Source organism: Rhamphochromis longiceps, linkage group LG14 (genome assembly GCF_057381845.1).
Source record: "Rhamphochromis longiceps isolate RC_006_pf linkage group LG14, R_longiceps_female_GT1.1, whole genome shotgun sequence".
NCBI lineage: Eukaryota > Metazoa > Chordata > Actinopteri > Cichliformes > Cichlidae > Rhamphochromis > Rhamphochromis longiceps.
The window spans coordinates 28,711,153-28,733,383 of NC_140570.1; the positions used below are offsets into that span (position 1 = coordinate 28,711,153).

The 22,231-nt window shown below is 41.3% G+C and overlaps 1 protein-coding gene across 2 annotated transcripts in view; it reads left to right on the forward strand.

The window, feature by feature from the left end:
• Window positions 1-22,231, forward strand: part of igsf9ba (immunoglobulin superfamily, member 9Ba) — an 80,081-nt gene that overhangs the window by 31,609 nt on the left and 26,241 nt on the right. For both annotated transcript variants that reach the window (XM_085380001.1, XM_085380002.1), the window contains exons 3-7: window positions 3,093-3,239; window positions 12,446-12,597; window positions 16,518-16,635; window positions 18,816-18,957; window positions 21,461-21,606. In XM_085380001.1, coding sequence (XP_085236127.1) covers window positions 3,093-3,239; window positions 12,446-12,597; window positions 16,518-16,635; window positions 18,816-18,957; window positions 21,461-21,606 — 705 coding nt within the window. The remainder of the gene's footprint in view (window positions 1-3,092; window positions 3,240-12,445; window positions 12,598-16,517; window positions 16,636-18,815; window positions 18,958-21,460; window positions 21,607-22,231) is intronic.

A 22,231-nucleotide genomic window follows, 5' to 3' on the forward strand; every position in this document is an offset into this window, starting at 1 on the left:
TCAGGGAATTAAAAACTATACTAGCTAAAACACTTCCAAAGTTTTGCAAAAGTGCAATAAAAAGCCAGGTTTAAAGCAGGTAAAACATGAAAATCAGAAGGTCCCAATATGTTTTTTTATGATTTTGATGAAGTTGGTGCTTTGGATTTATGTGTGCCATTGTTTGCATGTTCAAATGCAAATGGGAAAAAAGATGTTGTGTAAAAAATTTATGCAATATACAATAAAATAACCGCTGGCGACAGAAAGTGTGCGTAACCTGAGATAATCTTTTCTCAACCGGTGACTGAAATATTCTCAAGTAAACAACTATCAGCTTCAAAGGAATGCACGGCAAGCGCCTAGCAGTAAGAGCGCATGTAAAGTCAATGATATTCAGTGACTTCAAGCAATGATGGATGAAATAACTGCAGTCAATGTGAAATAGGGAGCCCTGAATTCAATTTTTTAAACTGACCACCAATGAGAGTGCAGGACTGACAAATGACTGGGTAGTAAATACATAAGAGCGTTACCTAGACAACCAGTCTACTAGCAAACCACGGGGATGTTTGCTGGTGACCAACCATCGGCGACAAACCCAAAAGCAATGTGCACCAGGCTTTAGATTACTGAATTAACCACGATGTGCCGTTTCACTCTATAATGGGGAAAGACTGAATTCAAATTTTTTTGTACTCTTACTACAACAACGTTTTCCTTTAGCCATATTCTTTTTACTCACATGTGAAACTCAGCTGACTTAAAATGTGTCTTTTCTCAATGTGTTTGCCAACTTTGTCACTTTGGATCTTCAGTATTTACTTTTCAAAGCTTTCCTATCTGACATAGCCTGTGATGTGATCTGAACAAGGTGTTGGCCCCTCTGTTTTCACAGCAGACAGAACCCTGTACTGTGTAAGTGGTGTATACCCAGGAGGCCCATTCTGACGTGGATACAGTGCTGTTAACTCTGTTTACAGCAGCACCCTCTCACTCCTTGACAAATAGAAGCTGAGACTGATCCCTACCCTTCATGCCACCACCCACCCCACTCAGCACTTCAAAAATAGCCCTGACTTTTTAAAGACGATCTACCTTTTTACTGCAAGACTGCAGTCCGCGCTTCTCTCGCTTCCTCTGTACTGTATTGATTTTCCACTAACAAAAAAACCGTCAGTTTTCTACCCCAGCCACGGCAGCAATCACAGGGTTGGGTATCTATCTATTGCATTTTTGTACCGGTAGAGCAATTCAGCCCGCCCTCAGCATCGATAGATTTGCCTGACATTTAGTCTGAAGTAAGAGGAAACAGTGCTTACAGAACATCTACACATCAAAGTTGGGAAAAATGCTCCATTTCCAAACACTCGTCAGACAGAGGAGATTCGAATGTTTTAGTCTGTCGGGCTGTCAGATGCAGCCATGTGAGCAGCGGGCTGGAGGCTTGAAGACAGACAGCTTAGCAGCTGAAGATTTCACCATGCCTGGCTTCCTGAATGTCTCTCATCCCTTGTGATTTCCTCCTTTTAGAATTCCAATTTATCCTCAGCCTTGAAGTAAAAAGAGTTGGGGATGGAGAAGTTTCGTAAGAAAGATCATTTATGTGAAGTGGAAAGCTGGTCTTTTCCCACAGCGACACCAAACGCTGTATTAAAATTCAGCTAAAGGTGTGATTGGCAGTTCTAAGGATAAATCATAATACTTCGGCCCATGTGGATGCTCGTAAAAGTTGTGACATTTAATAAGTTAAAGAACTAGTTTTACATTTTGGGAATTTTTATATATATATATATATATATATATATGTGTGTGTGTGTGTGTGTGTGTGTGTGTGTGTGTGTGTGTGTGTGTGTGTTGGGGACACTCATAGGGATTCTGTTGTAACCCTATGAAACAGAAGTTTGGCTTTTTAAATAAGCTTAGAGAAAAGACTTCCACAAACACCTATTAGCAACAAATAAAACTTCTTGTCCACTTAGTAGTTTGTCTGATTGCTATACAGTGACATTTGGCATAAAAATCATTTGTGTCATTATTTAGAAAGAAAGGGTATTGACAAGATTGCATGCAAGCTGTGGGATCTCAGAGATTTTTGTGAGTGACGTTAGCGCATAAACTGATTTACCAGCATCATTCTTAATAAATCTGGCCCATAGGCATCTTTTAAGGTCTTTTTTGTGTCTCTGCCACTTTAAGCACATACACTCTGCTGTTTGCACTCACTGCAGTGCCTGCGAACCAGTATCGGTCCCATAATATGGGAAAAGCCTACTGGTCAGAATTTTTCTTTTGATTATAATTACGGCTGTATTCTTTTAATTGTGTATTAAGAGGACTGAAGAAATCTTCAGTTGAATCTAGGTCAGCTGTTTACAGCTGTTTGCGCTCATACATTAAACTAAAATAACCATCTCCTCTTTAAAGCGGGCTATGGGCTTGACATTCTGTCAAGACGGAAAATGTCCATATTCCCTCATAATATCAAAACCATTCTGCTCTCAAATCGACTCTGCGTGCTGTTTATATCTGTGTGTGTTTCCTTAGAGTTCAGAGACTTAGAAGTCAGGTTGATTGAAGGCTCTAAATTGCCCGTAAGTATGACTGTACAGTAAGTGTTTGGGACTGTCTGTCTGTGTTAGCTCTACAAGAGACTGGCAGCCAGTGTTTTCCTTCCTTCCATCTAGTGCTTGGAAAGGCTCCAGTCTGATGTAGTGCCTGAATACGAGTAAGCAGTTTGAAAAAGACCTCAAAAATGAATCAGTTTGTCATACCTGACTTTGCGGATCAAAAGGCTTGAGTTTACGACGCCCTTACAAGGAAAAGGAAAATATATGAATCTTTAGTTTATCTTTATATATTATTTTTTGAACATCTGGAACATGCTTAGAAGCGTTATACGACTGTGAGCTGTGGACTACTGTCAGAGCAGAAATAAAACTCACACTCTTACAGCCACTGCCCTAAAATAAAGCACTTAACCCCCAGCTGCTATGATGGATCTTTTTGGTGACCAGCAAAGCTCTTGGGTGTGTGTATGGTGGTATCTCTAAAGATACATTTAAAGTACTGAAGTGGTTAATTCTGCTTTTTTCCCTCCCTGCTGTCTGCAGGTAGAGCCTCTCTGCATGGGAAGGCCTCCCTGCAGATTGACCCAGTGCGCTCCGAGGACCAGGGCTGGTATGAGTGCAGGGTCCTGATGCTGGAGCAGCAGTACGACACCTTCCACAACGGCAGCTGGGTGCACCTCACAGTCAATGGTGAGTCATCTGGCCAAACAGCCTACCTTCTGACCTGGAAGTGTGAGTCTGTGAAGACAAAAAAAAGAAAAAGAAAAGAGGATCGGCTTAAGCTCCGTGTGTTTTTATGATAAGGATAATCACGTAGATTTATCATTGGCATTTCAATTAAAGATGTGGGAATGGTACATTGTTATTAGAAAAAATCTATTTATTTATTTTGCTTTAAATATTTAATTTCATTCATTTTTTTATGCTAACTGGACCTTTTTTTAGTTGCTCACAGGCCTCCTTCTTTTACTCATCTTTCATTTACAGAAAAATTCAAATTTATTAGTGTATTTGAGTCAGGCACTGTTTTAGGTCACTCCTGTAGCTCCTTTATAAAAGGCCTCAAGGAAAAAAAGGGATGAGCGTCTGGTTAGAGGAGGATTGATTGTGTCTAGTTTAAGGCGGTTCCGGCAGGGATTGTCTGTGATAGTCTGAGAGCTATCAAACTGATGACCAGGCGGAAAAAAAATCTGCACCTTTGCATTTCTCAGGAATGCCCCAGCGGCGCAGAGACTCCTGTGCAAAGTGTGTCTTCACATTGCGCAGCGATGCCTTTGTACTCTGTGCGTTTCAGCCTTTTTCGGAAAGATATTCGCAGTAAGCTCCTGTTTTACAGTCGATGCTTGCTGCAGATGCACGGCGCAGCAAAGATGCAATAAAGAAACCGCGGCACACTCGTGCAGGAGACGAGATTGTGGAGTACTATCAGTCGCAATTCTTTTGTTAGCTTTTTGGTTACTGATTTTATGTGTCAGGGAATGTTTCCTAAGCAGACTTTTGGAAGAGAAACCGAAAGCGGTGAATTTCTTGCGGTAAAGCGTCACAGGACTCTAAGTTCAGAAAGCTGTAATCCTCTGTGCTGTTAGAGAGAGACTTTAGAGACAAAGTACTGTCAGGCTCATTCACATGTATATTTTTGGTCTGTGAACTTCGAGCTTGAGAGCTGTGTGAAAGTCATGCATATTTGAGTTGATCATGCATATGTTTTACAAGATGCTTTTCTCGTATTTGAATAGTGATTACACTGCACTGCGTGCAAAATTCTCTATGAAAAAAAAGATCATTTATACTGTCCAGTGCACAGCATAATCACTTTGTAAAAATGGTGATTATCGGTGCTTTGCTTTGAATTTGTGTTTTGCCACATCGGGCATTGCAAATGATTTTCTAACGCGTGCTCCATGTAACGGACGTTAACTCAAAGCTGACACGAGAGCATCCCATTTCGCGTGCTTGTGTGCGGCTGAAAGAAATCTCTGTTTGCTGGTTAATGTCGGATAGGGTGAATCGGTCATAGTGAGCGTCACCTGCGCACTCTTGTGATGTTTGGAGTTTGTGAACATCTGTAGGCGTGTGCGTATGAATGTCTTGTTGTGTAGGCATACTGCATCTCTGTAGCTGCTTCATCAATATTCACTTTCAACTGCCCCCCTCCCCTCCTTCGTGTGCTGGTCTCTACTCCTGTCAGGCCTTCCAACAGAAACAGAGCTCCTCTGGCTTCAACACATCTAATAATATCCCCGAATCTCATGTATATTTGGCATTTTATATGTCTGCATTTTGTAAGACCTCATGTATGTATGCAATGCCGCTCTCGATAGAGTGCACGCACAGCTCTACTCACAGATGGACATGTTTTGCTGGTATAAATATTTAGTTGGAGTTTTGTTATGTAAACAACAGACAGACATTCATGAAAAAATCAAAAGCTGTTTCAGCGTCTAGACATCTAACAGGGGAGTTCATATGAAGCCTTTTTGCTACTGTTGTCCCTTAAATGGGGGTCTGTGAAGGAAGCAGGTGCCATTTTCGTCTGGCCTAGGCACAGACACTAAGGGCACTCATTTCCTTTGGCCGTTAGTATTTGCATATACTGCTTCTTTGAGTTCCTGTGACTGGCCTTAACTTCCTGCCAAGCGGAGAGGGAATTCATGCCCACTCAGTGGCAGGTGTCAGATGGCAAGGCCTTGTGCCCGAAAAAGACACTAAGGCTACTCTCTCTCTGTTTTCTCCCTCCCTCATCTTCTTCTTGCCTTTGTAAGAAGCATAGTCCTCAAGCATCAGTAAGCTTTTTAAGAAAGCAAAAAGAAAGTGCCCCATCATTGTCATGTGATTTTAATTTTATCCATGCATATTTAAACTTGAAAAAAGAGACACAATCAGACCTTGCCACCATGTCACTGGGTTAGTGATGGCTTGGCATTTAGGTCCCATTTGGTCGATGCAACTGGGTCCCAAATGTCAGCTCCATTTATTACCCGTGTGTATCTGTCTTTGTCAGTCACTGTGCTGTCCACTATGGTGAGTCTGGGGTGAACAATCACCCTCCAGACTTTACGGGAGCCCAGCTTGCAAATTTAAATTAGAGGTGGGCGTACAAAATGTAATAAATACTGTGTGTGTGGTGAATAAGATGCCCCGATAAAAATGATAAGCTAAAATTAACAAATGTTTTTCTCTATTATGACTCTTGTATAACTGTGTGCTTGTATTAACCAGAACGTTAGTGATGCAGCAGCTTATCTGGCTCACAATCCATCACAATTCGCAGGTTATTATATATAAAATGACAGATTTGATTTTGACCTTGAACACAATTTGGGTGAAGACTTTAGTGAACCTTGTCTGCAAGGTTCGATCGGACGAATATATCGAGCTGATTGGACAAATATATCGACTATCGACGATATATTTGTCTAATAGAAGGAGCTAATAGAAGCAGTCAACATGAGAAAAAAAAATAATAGTGCTGTCTTAACAGCACCCTCTTTCATCTGCGAGCAAATGCAGCCTCCTCAGAGTGCGCCCAAATGCTTGTTGATGGAGCTGCAGAAGCTGGTGACAGCCTAGCAAACTTAGCCGGATGATGGACACGTACATGCGCTTGCAAGTTAGCCGTGTTTCAGTACTTTGCTCGCACTATACGTCTGCACAAGTGGCACACCGCTTTGGTTACATCCTTAGGTTTACCTTTTTCATCTGGTTTAAAGCCAAAGAAACCCCAAATTGGCGACTTTATATTTTTTTAGTGCTGTCAGCGCCGTCGTCATGACTTACGCGATTAACAATTAACCCATGTGAAGCGCAAAATCCCTGAAATGTCTCTGTCAACGCATTTCGGCAGTTTGTCCAAATTTTGTTCATTCTGCGCTCCAGATGGTTTGAGAGCGTTAAAAATTTTAATCGTGATGACCGCGTTTAAGCCGCGTTAACGCTGACAGCGTTTTTGTTTTGCTTTTTTCAACTACTTTGTCCATGTTTGGACTTCTTCTGTGTCATAAACGTGCAAATCAGTCCGTGCATGATTACATTGCTCCGCCCATCAAAAAGTCTGCGCATGCGCGAATATATCACCCATCGGCGATTCTTGGACTGACGATTGCCGATTGGAAAATTTTTACATATCGCCCAACCCTAACAGGTTGTAATTGTTGCCCTGTGGATGCTGATAGGAATTTTGGCCAATACTGATTTCTTTTTAAAAAGTCTAACTGGCAGCATACACAATCAAAGATTCACTTTTCTTCAATTTAAAATATTCACATTTCCATCGTTAAGAAAATTAATCTCAGGTTCTCATAATCTGCATTAATTGCATTAAGTATTGCAGGGTCTTCTCTTATGGGAGCAACTGAAAATAAAGTGCTCTGGTACTGGAATAAATCAGAATGAGCTGAAGCTTTACTTGACATATTTTGCCTTAGCAAACACAAGCAGGTGTAACAGATTGATATAACAAACAAATGTCAGGTATTCACATCATTTTCCAGCGTATTTGTAAATTCGCCTGACAACAGGACTTTTCTCGTTTTCACTCGTCTCCATAGTTTTCATCATAACCGAGGCTGCTATATTGTCGCTGGCTCTAAGCACAGGAAAGCTTTATCCTTAGGCTCACTGTATTTGTTAGTTGTTTCAAAATGTCCGTATTCAACTGGTTGATGATTTGAATGATTATGTTTTTTGTCACAAAGGTCTCACTGTGATGGAAATGCACAAACGTTTTAGTATTAATTTAAATGAACAGAAACTAGTCTTACAGCCATTTATTACTCAGAATTACAGTTAATGATTCAGACATTCAAATAAAATTTAGACTGTATAGTAAGTAGGGATAACTTCCAGCACCGCCTGTTCCAGAGTTAATATCAAATTTCCTAAAAGCTATGATGTATTCCAAAAACATGCCTAGAAAAGACAAATGTGGATGACTCACATCAGTTTTTCACTGTAATTAAAAACAAATCTGACAGACATAAAAGCACCCTTGTGCTCACGCAGCTCTTTCTATAAGTTTGAGGAGGAAAGCAACAAACCGAGATAAACGCACATTTGTTTTTGAAGTTAAGAGTTTATGTTAGTATGATCATCTAATCTACAAAATAACCTACGTCCACCTAAAGAAAAGAGATGGATGGGATTGTGGCAGTGAAGAAGTGAGAGGAAGTAAGTCCCATTGTTTCTCCTCTTAATTACACATGAGACGCTGTGGAGTAACTTACGTATGCTGACATTAGAAGAGGGAGGAAAGTGTCACCGAGTGCCTCTTTCTTCTCTCTGCAGCAGTTTACACTTAAACCTTTGAGACTCGTGATGTGAAATCAATGAAAATATGTACTCCAATTCTCCATATTCTCTTAGGAACAGATACAAGAAAAGGAAAACAAAAAACCCCCCAAAACAAGCAAGGAAATAAAATGACGCAAACACAGTCTTGAGTAAATAAGCCTTCAAAAAGAACAGCCTTTACCCTGCTTCTTAGCATCCAGGCCATCTGCTGATGTGCTGCATGGCCTACAGAGAAGAACAGGGGGAGTTTGGGAACTCCAAACATCTTTTAATGTATATAATTGATGAGGAGATGCTGTAAGTAGGGCGCAGATTTAATGCTCAGCTTACTTTTTTTGTAGAGCAACTCCCAGGTTCCCCAAGTATTGTGACACTTCCTCTGTGATGAGCTGTACCTGACGGTGTGAAACAAATCCCAAGTTGACCAAAGTGCCTGCTGCTGTCACCACCTATTTCCTGTCAGCTGGTGCTTATTCCCTTGATAAAAGCTTTGGGATTAGAATTAATAACAGCGCTTACAGTGGAGGAGCAAGTACTCAGGTGATTCACTTAAGTGAAAGTACCAGTGCTGTAAAATTTCCACGTTACAATTAAATGTCTCACGAGTAAAAGTGCAGAAATATTACCTGCTAAATATATCCACCCATACTCTATATGTAAAAATCTTGAGCCATCCCTCATTTCCTTATATTTTGCTAGGAAAATAGATAATGCAGTATATGAAGCAAAAACAGTACAGTTCTAATTTCCTTTTCTTCAAGTAGTCTTCAGGAATAGTTCTCCAGGCGTCTTGAAGGACATTCAAAGCTCTTCTTTGGATGTTGGCTGCGTTTTGTTCCGTTCTCTGTCAAGATGATCTCGCACTGCTTCAATAATGTTGAAGACCCGGCTCTGGGGAGGCCAATCCATGGCACAGTCTTCCACTGTGTCTTTTTCTATCCCGGCATGCTTTTACTGCATTGGCATTGTGTTTGTGATCATTCTCATGGTGACAAATAAAGCCAAGGCAATCAGATGTTTTTCAGATGATATTGCATGGTGGATCAAACCCTGAAAGTACTGGATGAAATGCAATCCAAACCATGAGAGAGTCTCCACTGTGTTTTACAGATGACTGCAAAAGCTCTGTATATATTTATGCAAGTTGAACCATAAATTTCAAATTTGGATTCATCATCATGTTTTCTCACAGATTTTTTAGCACAGTTCTCATGTAACTTGACGTAGCTCAGAAATGTCTTCTGTTTTTCCCATCCTTAAGAATGGCTTATTGATGGCTAATTTCAGTGAACAGTGGATTGATTAAGTGAAGAGTCAGATTATTCTCTCAAATCTGGTGCCAGGTCTATGCTGGATTTTCTCTTCTTTCTTAAGGACACAACATTCAGATAATGTTCACCATGTTTGTAATGCAGCAGCATTGTGCTATTAATGCTGCTGCATTAGAGTGCAATCAGCATTTTTCTACTATTTACCAATATCTGGTTTTGTTGAGTGGTTTCCAACGAAGTCAGTCAGGTCAAGAAGATCACAACATAAATTGGACTTGTTGTGAGATGACTGATGAAGTAGGAAAGAGGAAACACCAGCTGTATTATTATAAATATTTCTATATTTCTCTATGAAATACTGGTATAAATTAAAGGAGAGATCTCCTCTTCAGAAACGCAAAATGTCCTGGAGCCGAAGCATGTCGCTGTTTATGAGCTTAAAGTTGCTTTTCTTGAGTAAACGTACTTGGCTGCATACATATTGCAGCCACCAGTGACAATCAGCGACATACTATACATGCAGAAACTCATAGTGAAGCAGCGGCACAGGGTTGCCTCTTAACTAAAATAATGCATCATGATCCGTTTAATGTAACCGCCGACCCATCAACTGCATGATACGTAAATCAGTCATGCATTTTATTAGAATCTCCATTAATCTGCTGTATCATATAATGTAATGAGTGTTAGGGAGCGAGAGGGCAAAATGGACGGGCAGATGTCTAAATGTGCTAATTGGCCAATTTGTTTACTCCATGCCAGGTGCTTGTGTGCAGTCTAAGCATGGCAGCACTCCCAGCGGCAAGCGGTGACCCACTTGTATAGCAGTGCCTTTTTCCCCCTATTTAACTAAACACTGTGCCACTACTTATAATCAAAATATTATGTTGAACCACTGAAAGCAGCTGGCTGAGGAAGCCACAGTTTATTGGCCTGCAGGAGCTGGTGAACAGCTCCCGTGTGACTCTTAGCGAAGCTCGGATACATCAGGTGGAAATGCAGCAGTGTTACAAAGTGGTTTTGTATTAAAAAAACAAAGCAAAAAGAAGGAAGCCTGCAGGGGAGCTTGTTATCAACCCTGGTACATGTCCCACTGTGCAAGTGTTGCATCATGTCCTATCTGAGGAATGCCTGTTTGACTTAGACCCTATTTACTTCAGATTTCTGAAATGTGTCTTGGACAATTAGCTCATGAGTGGACAGCACTAAATACAAGTGTAAATGACCGCCGAGACTCATTATTCTCACTCAAACAACGTGGGACACATTTGGCCTTGTATCTTTTGTACTGTAAACACTAATTTGTCCTGATGCCCAGCGAAAACACAACGGGAAAATATGTCACCAGTGTGTCGGTTTTTTGGCTTGTGTCCCGTGTCTCAAAGTCACAAATGACTTTGGCCTGACAGCTTCAACAGTTGAATCATGCGTACACATGTTCTTCTTTGCTTGACGCATTTTGGATGCGTTTTCTTAGCTAGTTCTTGCTCAGTCAAAATAACTGTGGACAAAAATCTTGGGGTCACGTGGGGTCAGCTGGAGATTGAAAACACACGATAAACACTTCTATGCGCTCTCCCTAACCCTAATCCTATCCCGCACTTTGGGAGAGCAGCGCCAACCACTGCTAGCAAATTCTGCTTTGCAATATCAAACTAAAACATTTAACTGAATCCTAAATATCTATTGAGATTATCTAAAAAATAACACACATATTATGTGTATTATAATATCTAAATATCTAAAAAGCCTCAAATGGTAAATGGCCTGTAGTTATATAGCGCTTTTCTAGTCCCTAAGGACCCCAAAGCGCTTTACATATCCAGTCATCCACCCATTCACGCACACATTCACACACTGGTGATGGTAAGCTACATTGTAGCCACAGCCACCCTGGGGCGCACTGACAGAGGCGAGGCTGCCGGACACTGGCGCCACCGGGCCCTCTGACCACCACCAGTAGGCAACGGGTGAAATGTCTTGCCCAAGGACACAACGACCGAGACTGTCCAAGCCGGGGCTCGAACCGGCAACCTTCCGATTACAAGGCGAACGCCCAACTCTTGAGCCACGATCGCCCCAAAGAGACTCAAAGATGTCTCCACAACATTAGCATGGTTATTTTGTTGCCTTCAGATCTGTTTTTCTGGTGTAGGACTTCCATGCAACAAACTCTCAATAAGATCCACATTTCCACTGTAAACTATTACAACAAAACCACACTTTTGACAGAAGTTGAAATGAGCCGGCGCATTTGTTGAATCCGGAGAGTTAACTTTTGTCTAGTCCAGCCTGTGCTTTGTAGTTTTGTCTGTTTGTTGTTTGAATCCTCTCTATTCTTCTCATTCCCTTTACTTTAGAATTGCTCACAGCAGATTGCTGCACCTGCTTCTGCTGGAAGTCTCTTCTTGTTGATAGGGAGTTCTTCCTCCCCACTGTCACCAAGTGCTCGCCCATTGCTGGGGTTTTCTTTGTAATATTAAAGGTGCTTAAGGATGTAAAGTGATTTCAAATTACTACAATTGCGTATTCAATGGAAATGTCCACTGGCTGTCCACTTGTGATCCTACTGCCCAACCAGCTGTAAACAGATACCCCCTAAAATGGAAAGCTGTACTACATGTGCCTGCAATACAACAGCCGTGCAGAAGAGCCCAATGGCAGAATGCCTGAAGCCATCTTGGTGCTGATTCAATGACTCTGTGTCATCTTGGAGCCTGTAGTTTGCTGTGCTATTAGGGAAATCCCTGAGTGTAACACAAATTCAACAGCACTGCAAACTACAGTACAGTTTTCCAAACTTATCCAAAATGAAAAGGGGGGAAAAAAAGGACTGCACTTATAAGTCAGCTGCCATGCTACCTCAGTAAGGTTGTTCTTAGCCATAGAGATACTTTGCTTGATGGTGTAGCCAAACACATTAAACAGGTGCTGCAAGAGTATTACTGAGGACCGGGTGCGATTCCACCCCTGGTCATTTGGTGTGTCTCTTCCACCTTTCTCCAAATAAAGGCTTATGAGGCTTATGTTAAAGTAATATGCAGGTATTTAGTGATGAACCAAAGTATTTAACATGTGATGATGATTATGAGGTAAGGCAGTCTCAAAAGTTAGAAGTAACATGTTACAAAGGTCTTTTTAACACATCATGTGGTTACCATTGAATCAATCCAATCAATCAACTGCACCAGTCAATCAATGTAAGGAAAACCTATGATTGTGCTTAAGAAGCAGTGAGGGAAAAGGGCCTATGCCAGTCCATAGAATAGCTTTTGAGATTTTTCTGTCTGGATACTGGGATGGTACCAAGAATTCCTTGTCCTATGTTCTCCCCAGCTCCACCTTCATTCACGGAGACGCCGGCGCAATACGTGGAGGCGAAGGAAGGGGGAAGCACTGCGCTAAGCTGCTCTGCCCAGGGAAATCCAAAACCAATGATCAGCTGGCTGAGGGAGGGGGAGGAGCTTGCAACCAACGCAAAATACTCGGTAAGAAAATATCATGGACATAACTCCGATTTATGATTGTGTGCAAAAATAGAAGTGGGGTTTGTGCACAGATGGCATCATCCGCTGAGCCCATCTGTACTGACAGTATGTTGTGGACTATGTCTCACTCGGGCTAATGTCAGTTTGTTCTATTGTCGAGCTGCTTCATGAGCTGTGGTTTAGTCTCTAAACCTGATGTGTTGTCCGAAGTCTGAAAAAACAGCAGAACCATCCCATCGTTTTTGTACATTTAAAACATTGCACCACAGACTTGGTGTACAAGTAGTGGAAAGCTGCAGATATTTGGCTATTTAGGACACAATTATGTCATCGCTCCAGGATGACTGACAGTCAGGCTGTTCTGTCTTCCCTGTGATGTCGTTAGGAAAAATAAAAATAAACCCTGCAATCTGAACAATTTTAAGCACAGCTTAGTGGCACACCTCACATTTCTGAGCCCTCTTTGTTGTCTGGTGATGCCTGACTGTTTTTTTAAACTCCCAAATGCAGACAGCCTGATGTCATGGCAAGGATACTTCTGGCACTGCCTCAGTGCTTGCAAACATTTAAATCAGGTTTGTAGTGTTAGTTGCAACAAATCAAAGACAGTCAACCCACAGCTCCATGACAGATGATTCAAAAGTGGCAAAAGCTTCGACGAGCGATGATGCATTAGAGCCATAGGATGTTGGATCTTGAGTGAGCGGTGCAAGTGTCACTTTCTCTGGAGTGGAGGATCGCTTGCTCTCACTATACTATGAGAAGCACTACCTGCACCTACACATCTGACCCCCAGCAAATTCATCTCTGGAGTTAGTCTTGCAAAAGTTAAGTTAGATATGGGAGGCTGACTCAAACATCAGCTAATTGCTAAAACAAAACGCACACACACCAGACGCACAAACGCCTGTAACAGATGCAAGCAGATTGCTGATCGTGTCTAAGAAGTGTAGCAACGGTGGTAATTTTTCATGCTGCTTGTAATTGTTTTTAGGATTTTTCAAAGGTGCTTGCATGCCTTCACATTCTCGTATGTGTCTGATATTGCAGTCTGCTGCAGGCGCTATCACCTTTTCACAGCTGCCTGTGTAACATACAGCAAAGGAAGTGACAGCAGCACAGAAGCGTGTCTGTTAAAGGCCTCGTTTCCTTTCATTTTCGCCTTTTTTGCCCCACCATCAGTCGCCTCTCTTTAACACCATTCCCTCAGTAAACGATTAGACAACATTCTGATGCATTATTAATCTCCCCTTTTCGGCATCAATATTACATTAGCCCTAATATGAATGTTGCACTAAAAAGGAAAATCTTTAGTGAGAGCCAAATGCCAAATTCTAATAACCTCACTTTGCATTTATCGTCTCCCCTCGTACATTCACCTGTTTCTTGCTGCATCTCCCCTAAAATACGGGAGTGCTCCTTTCTGTGCTGAGAGGAGAGCTGTGTGTGTGTGTGTGCGATAGGGAGCATTAGGATATGTTTGCTCACCCACATGCTCAGATCCACGGAGACGTCATGGAGAAAGGGAGGAATGTGACAGACGGGGTTAGAGAGGAGCAGAAACACTCATCCTCCACATTCTCCTCCTTCTTCACTTTCCTCATTTTTTTAAAGCCCGGAAAAAAAGATCTATTAAGTAACCAGGAAACTGAAAAAGAAGACTTAAAAAACTCAGGAAGGCAGTGGCAGCCAACCAAATATCATTCTCACTGGAGTGAAGTGCATAGGACAGAAGTTGGAATTCTGCTTACTTTCCTCACACTCACCTTGGATTGAGTTCAGCTATGGCACAGAAAGTATTGGATCAGAATGACGACCAGTGCATGTCTTTAGATTCTGTTAAGATTACTGTGTGTTAACATCACTGCTGCATTTGTGGTGTGTATGAGTTTAGTGATTTGATCTAACAGTGGTTTAGACTCTTTGGCTTTTTTAGATTCAGTGCAACAACAAATGCCAGGATTTAAAAATATGCTAGACCACGCTGTCCCCGAAACATGCTTGATAGCTAGCAATGACAAGCTAGCTAAAAATAACCTTTTGTGCATGAGTGTCTTTGTTTGTGTTACACTCAGCCTCTGACTGAACGTTTCCAGCAAACATTTCAACACTGAATGTCTGTCAGATGGCGGTCTTTTGTTGATGTCTAGTAATGGTTGAAAAATAGTTTCAAAATAAAAGTTGGGGGACCTCAATGTTGGCTAAACATACCTCTTAAATGTCACATGGATGTGGTTTGTTGGCAGATTGCCGTAGTTGCTCATCGTCTGCATAGAACATGCTGAATTGTGTACCACTGTGTGGCCATTTTCACCAAACAATAGCTAGCAACCTCCCACAGCTGCCAACTGGTTGGAGAATACACATTTTTCTTACAACCACTGGCTGACAGACAGTTGTCAAACAGTCTCTAGGCCTGTGTGCCTGAGGCTTTAGCAAAACACAAGCTACGTTTATTTCACTGTTCGGTCCAAATATAGACTGTATGTAAAAGATGGATGTAGCCACCGTTGATATTAAGCTTCATAACAAGACAAAGAGCAAAGGAACCAAAGGCTGTTTTTCCAAAGAACTCTATGTAAAGACAGGTTTTATTTACAACCCTCCTATTGGTCATTTAAAAAATAATGCAGGTTAAAGCACTTAGGAATTGGCTGCATTTAAAATTTTTATGTCTGCATTGAATCTATGTAGAGCCTACATAGATTTTGCTGCCAATGCACTAGTTAGCATTAGAATTACGAGGAAATGAGAGTACTGAGTGGGCCAGTCGCAGTTGTTATGAGCTGCCCGGGCTGCATATTCACATTTCTAGGGAGCTATACATCATGTTATGGCACTAGTTACAGTTTAGATTTTCAGAAGGGCTTACTGGTTACAATACCCCATGGCATAGATAGTTTAGAAACATAAATTCAGACCAGATCTCCAATTCTCACCTGGTATCCCAAAATACCTGAAGATTGGATGATGGGTGATGATTGGATGATTGGACTGCAATCATTCTTATATAGCATGCTCAGTTTGGCTCACCGAACAATTTTGCACTAATCACACAAAGAAAATTTTAATTTCAATTTTAGAGAGTGAATGCGGCTAACGATTCATTTTAGCCTTTATATAAGCCTTGAATAAGAGAAGGTCATTTAAAGTAAATTGCATGTGAAGGAGGTGAACTGGAATTGGAAAGAGAGCATTATTTTTCTACTAAAATAAAGACAGTTTCATTCCTTCAGTCATTATTGAACCAACAAAGCAATAAATTCACCTTAAATCAGTGGTTAGTTTACACTCCTAGAACCAAGTGTGCCACACACGAGGGTGTTATCTCGCCATTAACATTGTTATGACGGCGATGCAGCTCCCCAACAACCTTGCAAAAGTTAAGCTCTGCTTTGTTTGCTCTGCTTGTACCATAAAGCATCTGAGAGACAGATGAATAGCAATAATTCTGCAGGCATAGCAGATTCTCCGCTCAGCTGTGTGAATGGACAGACTACAGCTGTGTGTGACATGAATGGACAGAGCCTCTCGCCACCTGTTGCATAATTTATGAGGTTTGGTTAATGTGTTTTTCCTCGCCGCTTATTGGTTCTCATCAGTGCCTGCACACAGGGATGTACGGTAACACTGAGTTAGACGTTACCAAGGTGACCATATGCAGGAATCACACCTGGAGCTAATAAATCAGGACACACTTGTGACTTTTAAGTCTTTTTTTTTTGCATGAAACTTTGACCTGTAGTAAAATTTAACAAACTACATGATCTGAACAGAATACATTCGAGGTACTATACAATTGTACTTCTATTCATCTATATGATATCATTCTAATTATAACATAACAAGGGCTTTTAAGTTTTAAATTTGCCATATAAAGGCTGGATGTTTATTTCTTTCTCCTGCCCATTCATTTGCAGGTACACGATGGCAGACTAACCATCCTTGGCATCACCAGAGATGACAGAGGGGCGTACACATGCCGAGCCCACAGCGACCAGGGAGAAGTGCTCCACACTACCCGTCTGTTGGTTCAAGGTGATGTCTCCTCAGGATGAGTAAAACAGATATACAAGTTACAAATATAAAAGTCGAATCCGAATGTGTTTTGATATTTTGCCAGATTTTTCATTGAAAAGAAAAATCTTTCCCCGTCTCTACCGGAGGCATACCACTCTGATTGCATCGATATAGTAGTTAGGTTCCATTATTTATACTTAAAGGCAAAGCTCTGCACTCCTCTGGGGTACTGATGTATGTAACATACCTTCTGAGTCTGTATCGGGCAGTCAATAGCTCAGTCTGGGGCCTCTGTATGTGAATGTGTGCACAGCCATGTGTATACAACAGGATCTGTCTAAGAGCGCGTCACTGTCTGTCTCCGGTCCATTAACCAGGCTCTCTGCTAGACACAGATCAGATAGATGGTTGTGATAGCAGCCTCTCTCGGTCTCTTGATACAGCGGGGCTTGGGGGAGTTAACAGTGTGTATTTAACAAGCAACTGAGCATCTTGCTTTTAAGGTGTGTTTTAACGCTTGACTTCTGTAGGTGCAAACATAGCAGAGAAATAACTCCACTCCTTCGCAGTACAGTAAATGGAGGCACGCACACACACACACACACACACACACACACACACACACACACACACACACACACACACACACACACACACACACACGGTGATTGTTTTGTAACTTACTGAAGACTTAACTGGTGGTGCATGAGATACAACTGCATTAAGGCTTCAGGCCTCTGGTGGAAGTACCAATTCGATACCTGTTCTCTCTTATCGTTATGCAAGAAGTCTCAGTCATGATATGCATATATGATAAATGCACAGAAATCTTTCATTGTAGTTTTGTAGACATTGCAGTGTTTTTGCAATATAACAAGACCAAAACCACAAAAACAAAAAAGGTTGATGCTGTAGTTTGTTTGAATATTACCACGAATAACACCGTGAAATAAGAGACGCGATTACTTCGCAGACGCGGAGCAATAACCAGGAGACATCTGAGGAGTCATGGTTCTCAGTCTGGTGATCTGTTTTTAATTGTTATGTGAAACATCTGCACAGTGATGTAAAAGGCTGTGCATGCTCAGAAGTGAACAAACAGGAGGTTTGTATCTGGGCCTTCTCATAAAAGACAGCTTACCTTTCATGGCTTCTGCTGTTTTATTGAGCGCTAAGAGCAAATCTAGAGCACTTCAGGAGATGAAAAAGGTTACAGTGTGAAGCATGCGAAACCAGAATGCTGACTAGTATTAAGTTTACAACAGCTGGCTGCTTACTGTATTTTAAATCAGACTGTGATGATATATGCTGTAAATATTACTTAGTGTGTGCCTTTTCTCACCCTGATTTGCACCCGAAAGAACAAAGTTGGTGTGAAAGCCTCTAAATAAGATTTTTTTTAAATGAAATTTCATCAATTTTGAAAAAAATTAATAAGTTTAGGTTTTAAAGAATTAAATTATTATGTTGGGGTTGGGGTGAAGGCGATGATATATGCCTAACATTCAATAATATAATTTTTTTTTAAGTAAAAATAAAACAAGAGCTTTGGGCACCACATATGTTAACTAATTTCCCACGCGTGGGACTAATAAAGGTTATCTTATCTTATGTGGTGCAAAGAACAAATCCACAGGAAGTTGTGCTTTTTAGCATCTTTGTGCTCGCTGTTTCATCCACTGTCAGCTTTACTGTATTAGTTCAAGCTTATGAAGCGACATGAAACATCTGCTACAAACCTTTCTAGACAGTGACTGTTCATCCACAAACAAAAGATGTCAAAAACCAGCTGAAACTATTAGAAAGTATTCACTGGACACTTTATTAGATACACCTTGGCTGTCTTGTGCTCCTCCACATCCCAAAGTTGCTATAAATATTTACATCGACAAGCAGTTGAACACCTATAAAAACGGCTGATGAGTGTATACTGCAAGCACTGCACTAAATATTATTGTAAAATGCCTTCTTTGGCGTTGGCAAAGCCTACACAGTATATACCTAGATAAAGACAGTGCCATCTTTCCATTTCTTTTTCTGGAAATGGGCCTGAGTCCATTTAGCAGCTAGAAAAGCTGAAATGGAGATGAAAACCAAAGCTGTAAAAAGACGGAAATTTTGAATTAACATTCATAAGGCGGATTGAAAAAAAGACTGCCTGCTTCAGCGCTTTTAACACTTTTTTCTGTTTCTTTCAGGGCCTCCATACATCGTTTCACCACCAGAAAATGTCACTGTAAACATATCCCAGAATGCACTCTTTACCTGCCAAGCAGAGGCATATCCAGGCAACCTCACCTACACCTGGTTTTGGGAAGAGGACAACGTCTACTTCAAGAAGTAAAGTTATGATCAAGTTCACTTCTGTACTGTGGCTGTTCTCGCTCTCAGTGTAGGGAAACTTGTTAGTTAAGCACTTGTGTGAGGTTAAGACTTAGTGATTTAAATCAGCACCATGCAAGCTGCATAAGGCCTTTATCCCTGAGCTTTTGTGATGTGATTGACATTGCGGGTCTCTGAGCCCTTTGCTGTGCTGCGTTTTGAGCGACTGTCCAAGGGTATTTAGTTTGTGTGTGCCATGCCCTGCTGTGACCCCAGAGGCAGTAAGAGTGGGCCTGCCGGGGTTCCGTCTGGAACGTGCCAGGCGAGTTAGTGCGCTCTGGTGACAACATCACATGACTCAGGCCTTGTGTCATCATATGCCTCTCATGCGGTGATGATATGAAGCGTAGCCAGGACCTCTGCAGGCTCCCCAGAGCTGGTGTTTAGAGTCTGAGAGGCTTTTGCAGTGAGGAAGTGACAGACAGAACAAGTGGGAAGGAAGAACTAGTGAATAGGGTTTTGACTGGCGGTGAAAACAAGTGTCTGAAGGACTTTCACAGAGGAAGTTTCCATACTAGTTTTAAACAGCTTTTGTAACGTCAATCTTGATTTTTTTTTTCGTTCTTTTTTTTTTACAGGATGGGAAAGATTTAGTTGAGGGACTTTATGATGAGACAGTCAGAATTTATGCACTGATCAAACTTTTAGTGGTTGCACAACAAGAGCCTATTGCCAAGTGTTAGAAGTAAGACACGTTTAATTTAAGCAGCTTACAGCAAACCATAGCCTTTAAGAACAGCTAGCAAATGATCACATGATTAATCACATGTGCATATATATAAACACTCTGGCTATATGTGCCATATGGTACTGAAATTTGACTTAGTGATCTTTTCCCTTTCAAAACCAGCAAGTTGTAAAGGACTTGATCTAAGTGTTTATAGACTTAGCTATCCCTGCCTCAGGTGTGTGCTCCTCTGCAGACAAATCCTCTGTTTGTTTGCCTGTGAACTAGTCCTACATGATCGGGACTTGAGCAGCCAAAATTGGCTCACAGTTACACCTTCAGCCCATGAAGATTCTTGACTACATTAGATCTTGTGATGTCACGTTTTAGCCGATTGCTACAACCACTTAGCTGTTGGCTAAAATGAACAGTTTTTAGCGTTTATGCACCTACAACAGCTTGAAAAACATCTCATTTTTATTTCACAGCTGTAACATTTCCACAAAAGTCTGATTATACATAAAATATGATTACATATGATGAATTTTAATAGTTAATTGTTGATGCCCTCATGCGTGTAACAGAACAGATCCAGTCATGTGTTCTGAGCCAAATGTTCAGCCTGTGTTATTGTAGAGAGGGCCAGTGAGATTTTTACATCTTTTAGCTCATCCAGCCGAAAGACAGATGAATTTATACCAGGGTGAGACTTCCATCGTCCATCCTGTCGTTCACAGTTCACAAGGACTCCTTCTGGATTAAACTTAAATGAAACCTGCACACAGTGATCGCCTAATGGGTATTCACCCTAACCGGTGAACTGTGATGGATCGTGAGCCAAATGAGCCGCTATGGCAGTGACCTTCTGGCGTTCTCTTGGTTTAATTCTCATTTTCACTTTTGCTGCTTGTTTGGTGTTGGAGAAAAAAGGAGAAATGAGTGAAAATACCCTTTGGCTGCTCTCTTAGTTACTAATAAATAATATATAGTCAGCATTAATGTTAATGATCCTGATTTAGTTGCAACACATAATTAAATCATTCAAACCAAAGTTATGTAACTGTTATATATGGGGTTTCTCATTTTTTTGTTGCTATTAATTTAAATGAAATTTACTGATTTACTGATGCTGATATTTACTGATACTGATGATCATTTGTTTTTGTAAAGAACTTTTTTGTAGATGCTCAAAACTCTCATTAAGTACAAATAAGCTGAAGGCAGGAGGAAGCAGATACCAAGTCTCAACAACAATTTGCGAAGCTCAGTGTGACAAATATGTTAGTTACCAATTAAGTATTTGACAAAATAATCTTTAACAGCTCTTTTCTAGAAGTATTAATATCATCCCGTTAAATAAATGTGATAACTCATCTGTATAATAAATGATCAACCATTAACAAAGCCCTGCAGGTCTTTTTTACGTTTACTTTTTATTTAAAGGCTTTTTTTTAGTTTAAAGTAATTAATTATTAAAGTACTGAGTGAGTCCTGAGTATCTGTTTAAAACAAACAAAGAAAAATAAATTAATATTGTCTGCTCTGTCATTTTTTTTTTAATTGAAAGGGAAACCACGAGGGCCGTACCATTTGGCAGTTATGACAATTAGCAGATTTATTTGAGTCTCTCGTTTTGTACAGAGTGTTCTTTGGACCCCTCTCAGCTGGCTTCTGTTTGACTCTCTGCTGCTCTCTTATGGCACCTTGATGTAATTCAGCTCTGTAGATGTGTGCCCTGTCCTGTCGGTGTGCTTCAGTAACACGCTGTGATAAAACGTCTGTGTCTTCTTGCAGCGATCTGAAGCTCCGAGTGCGCATTCTCATCGACGGCACCCTTATCATCTTCCGGGTCAAGCCGGAGGATGCTGGGAAGTACACCTGCAGTCCGAGCAACAGTCTCGGTATCTCGCCCTCAGCATCAGCCTACCTGACTGTTCAGTGTGAGTGTTGCCATGACGACAAAGTGGGAGGGGGAGGGGCGGGGAGCTAGTACAGCAAGCCATGTGAGGAGCAGCAGCAGCAGCAGCAGTATGGAGTCTGCTCGTGCTGGAGGCTGCTGTAGTATTTGGCTGCGCTGCTCCTGTAATGCAAAGTAACCTTCTTGAATTTCAAGGTCAGGTGTTGCAGAAAGGCAGCAGAGTTTTGATTTGACCATTTTCTCACTCTCATTGGAATTTAGGAATTGGATTATAATCTATTCCGGCTCCAGCCTCATTCCTGTGCACAAACATGGAGACAAACTCGTCCTCAGACTCAATTTTTCCAGCTCTCCTTTGATTGTGGCTGTGAGTGATGAGAGAAGAACCCCACTCCCACACACATGACGTTTCATCATAAGTCCACTGTGCAGAGCTAATTTGCTCCCAAGTTGCTGCTGGTCGTCATTGATTATTGTGCTACACTATGAGAGGGAGCTGGGGGATTCACAGCACTGCAGGCACTGACTTCATCACTAGCCTCACATACAGCAGGCGATAAACCAATGTCCTGATGGTCCATGTAAAACAAACTCCAGCTTTATGTATGAAGCAGCTGAGAATCACTCCCAGAAGAGAGGAAAAACAC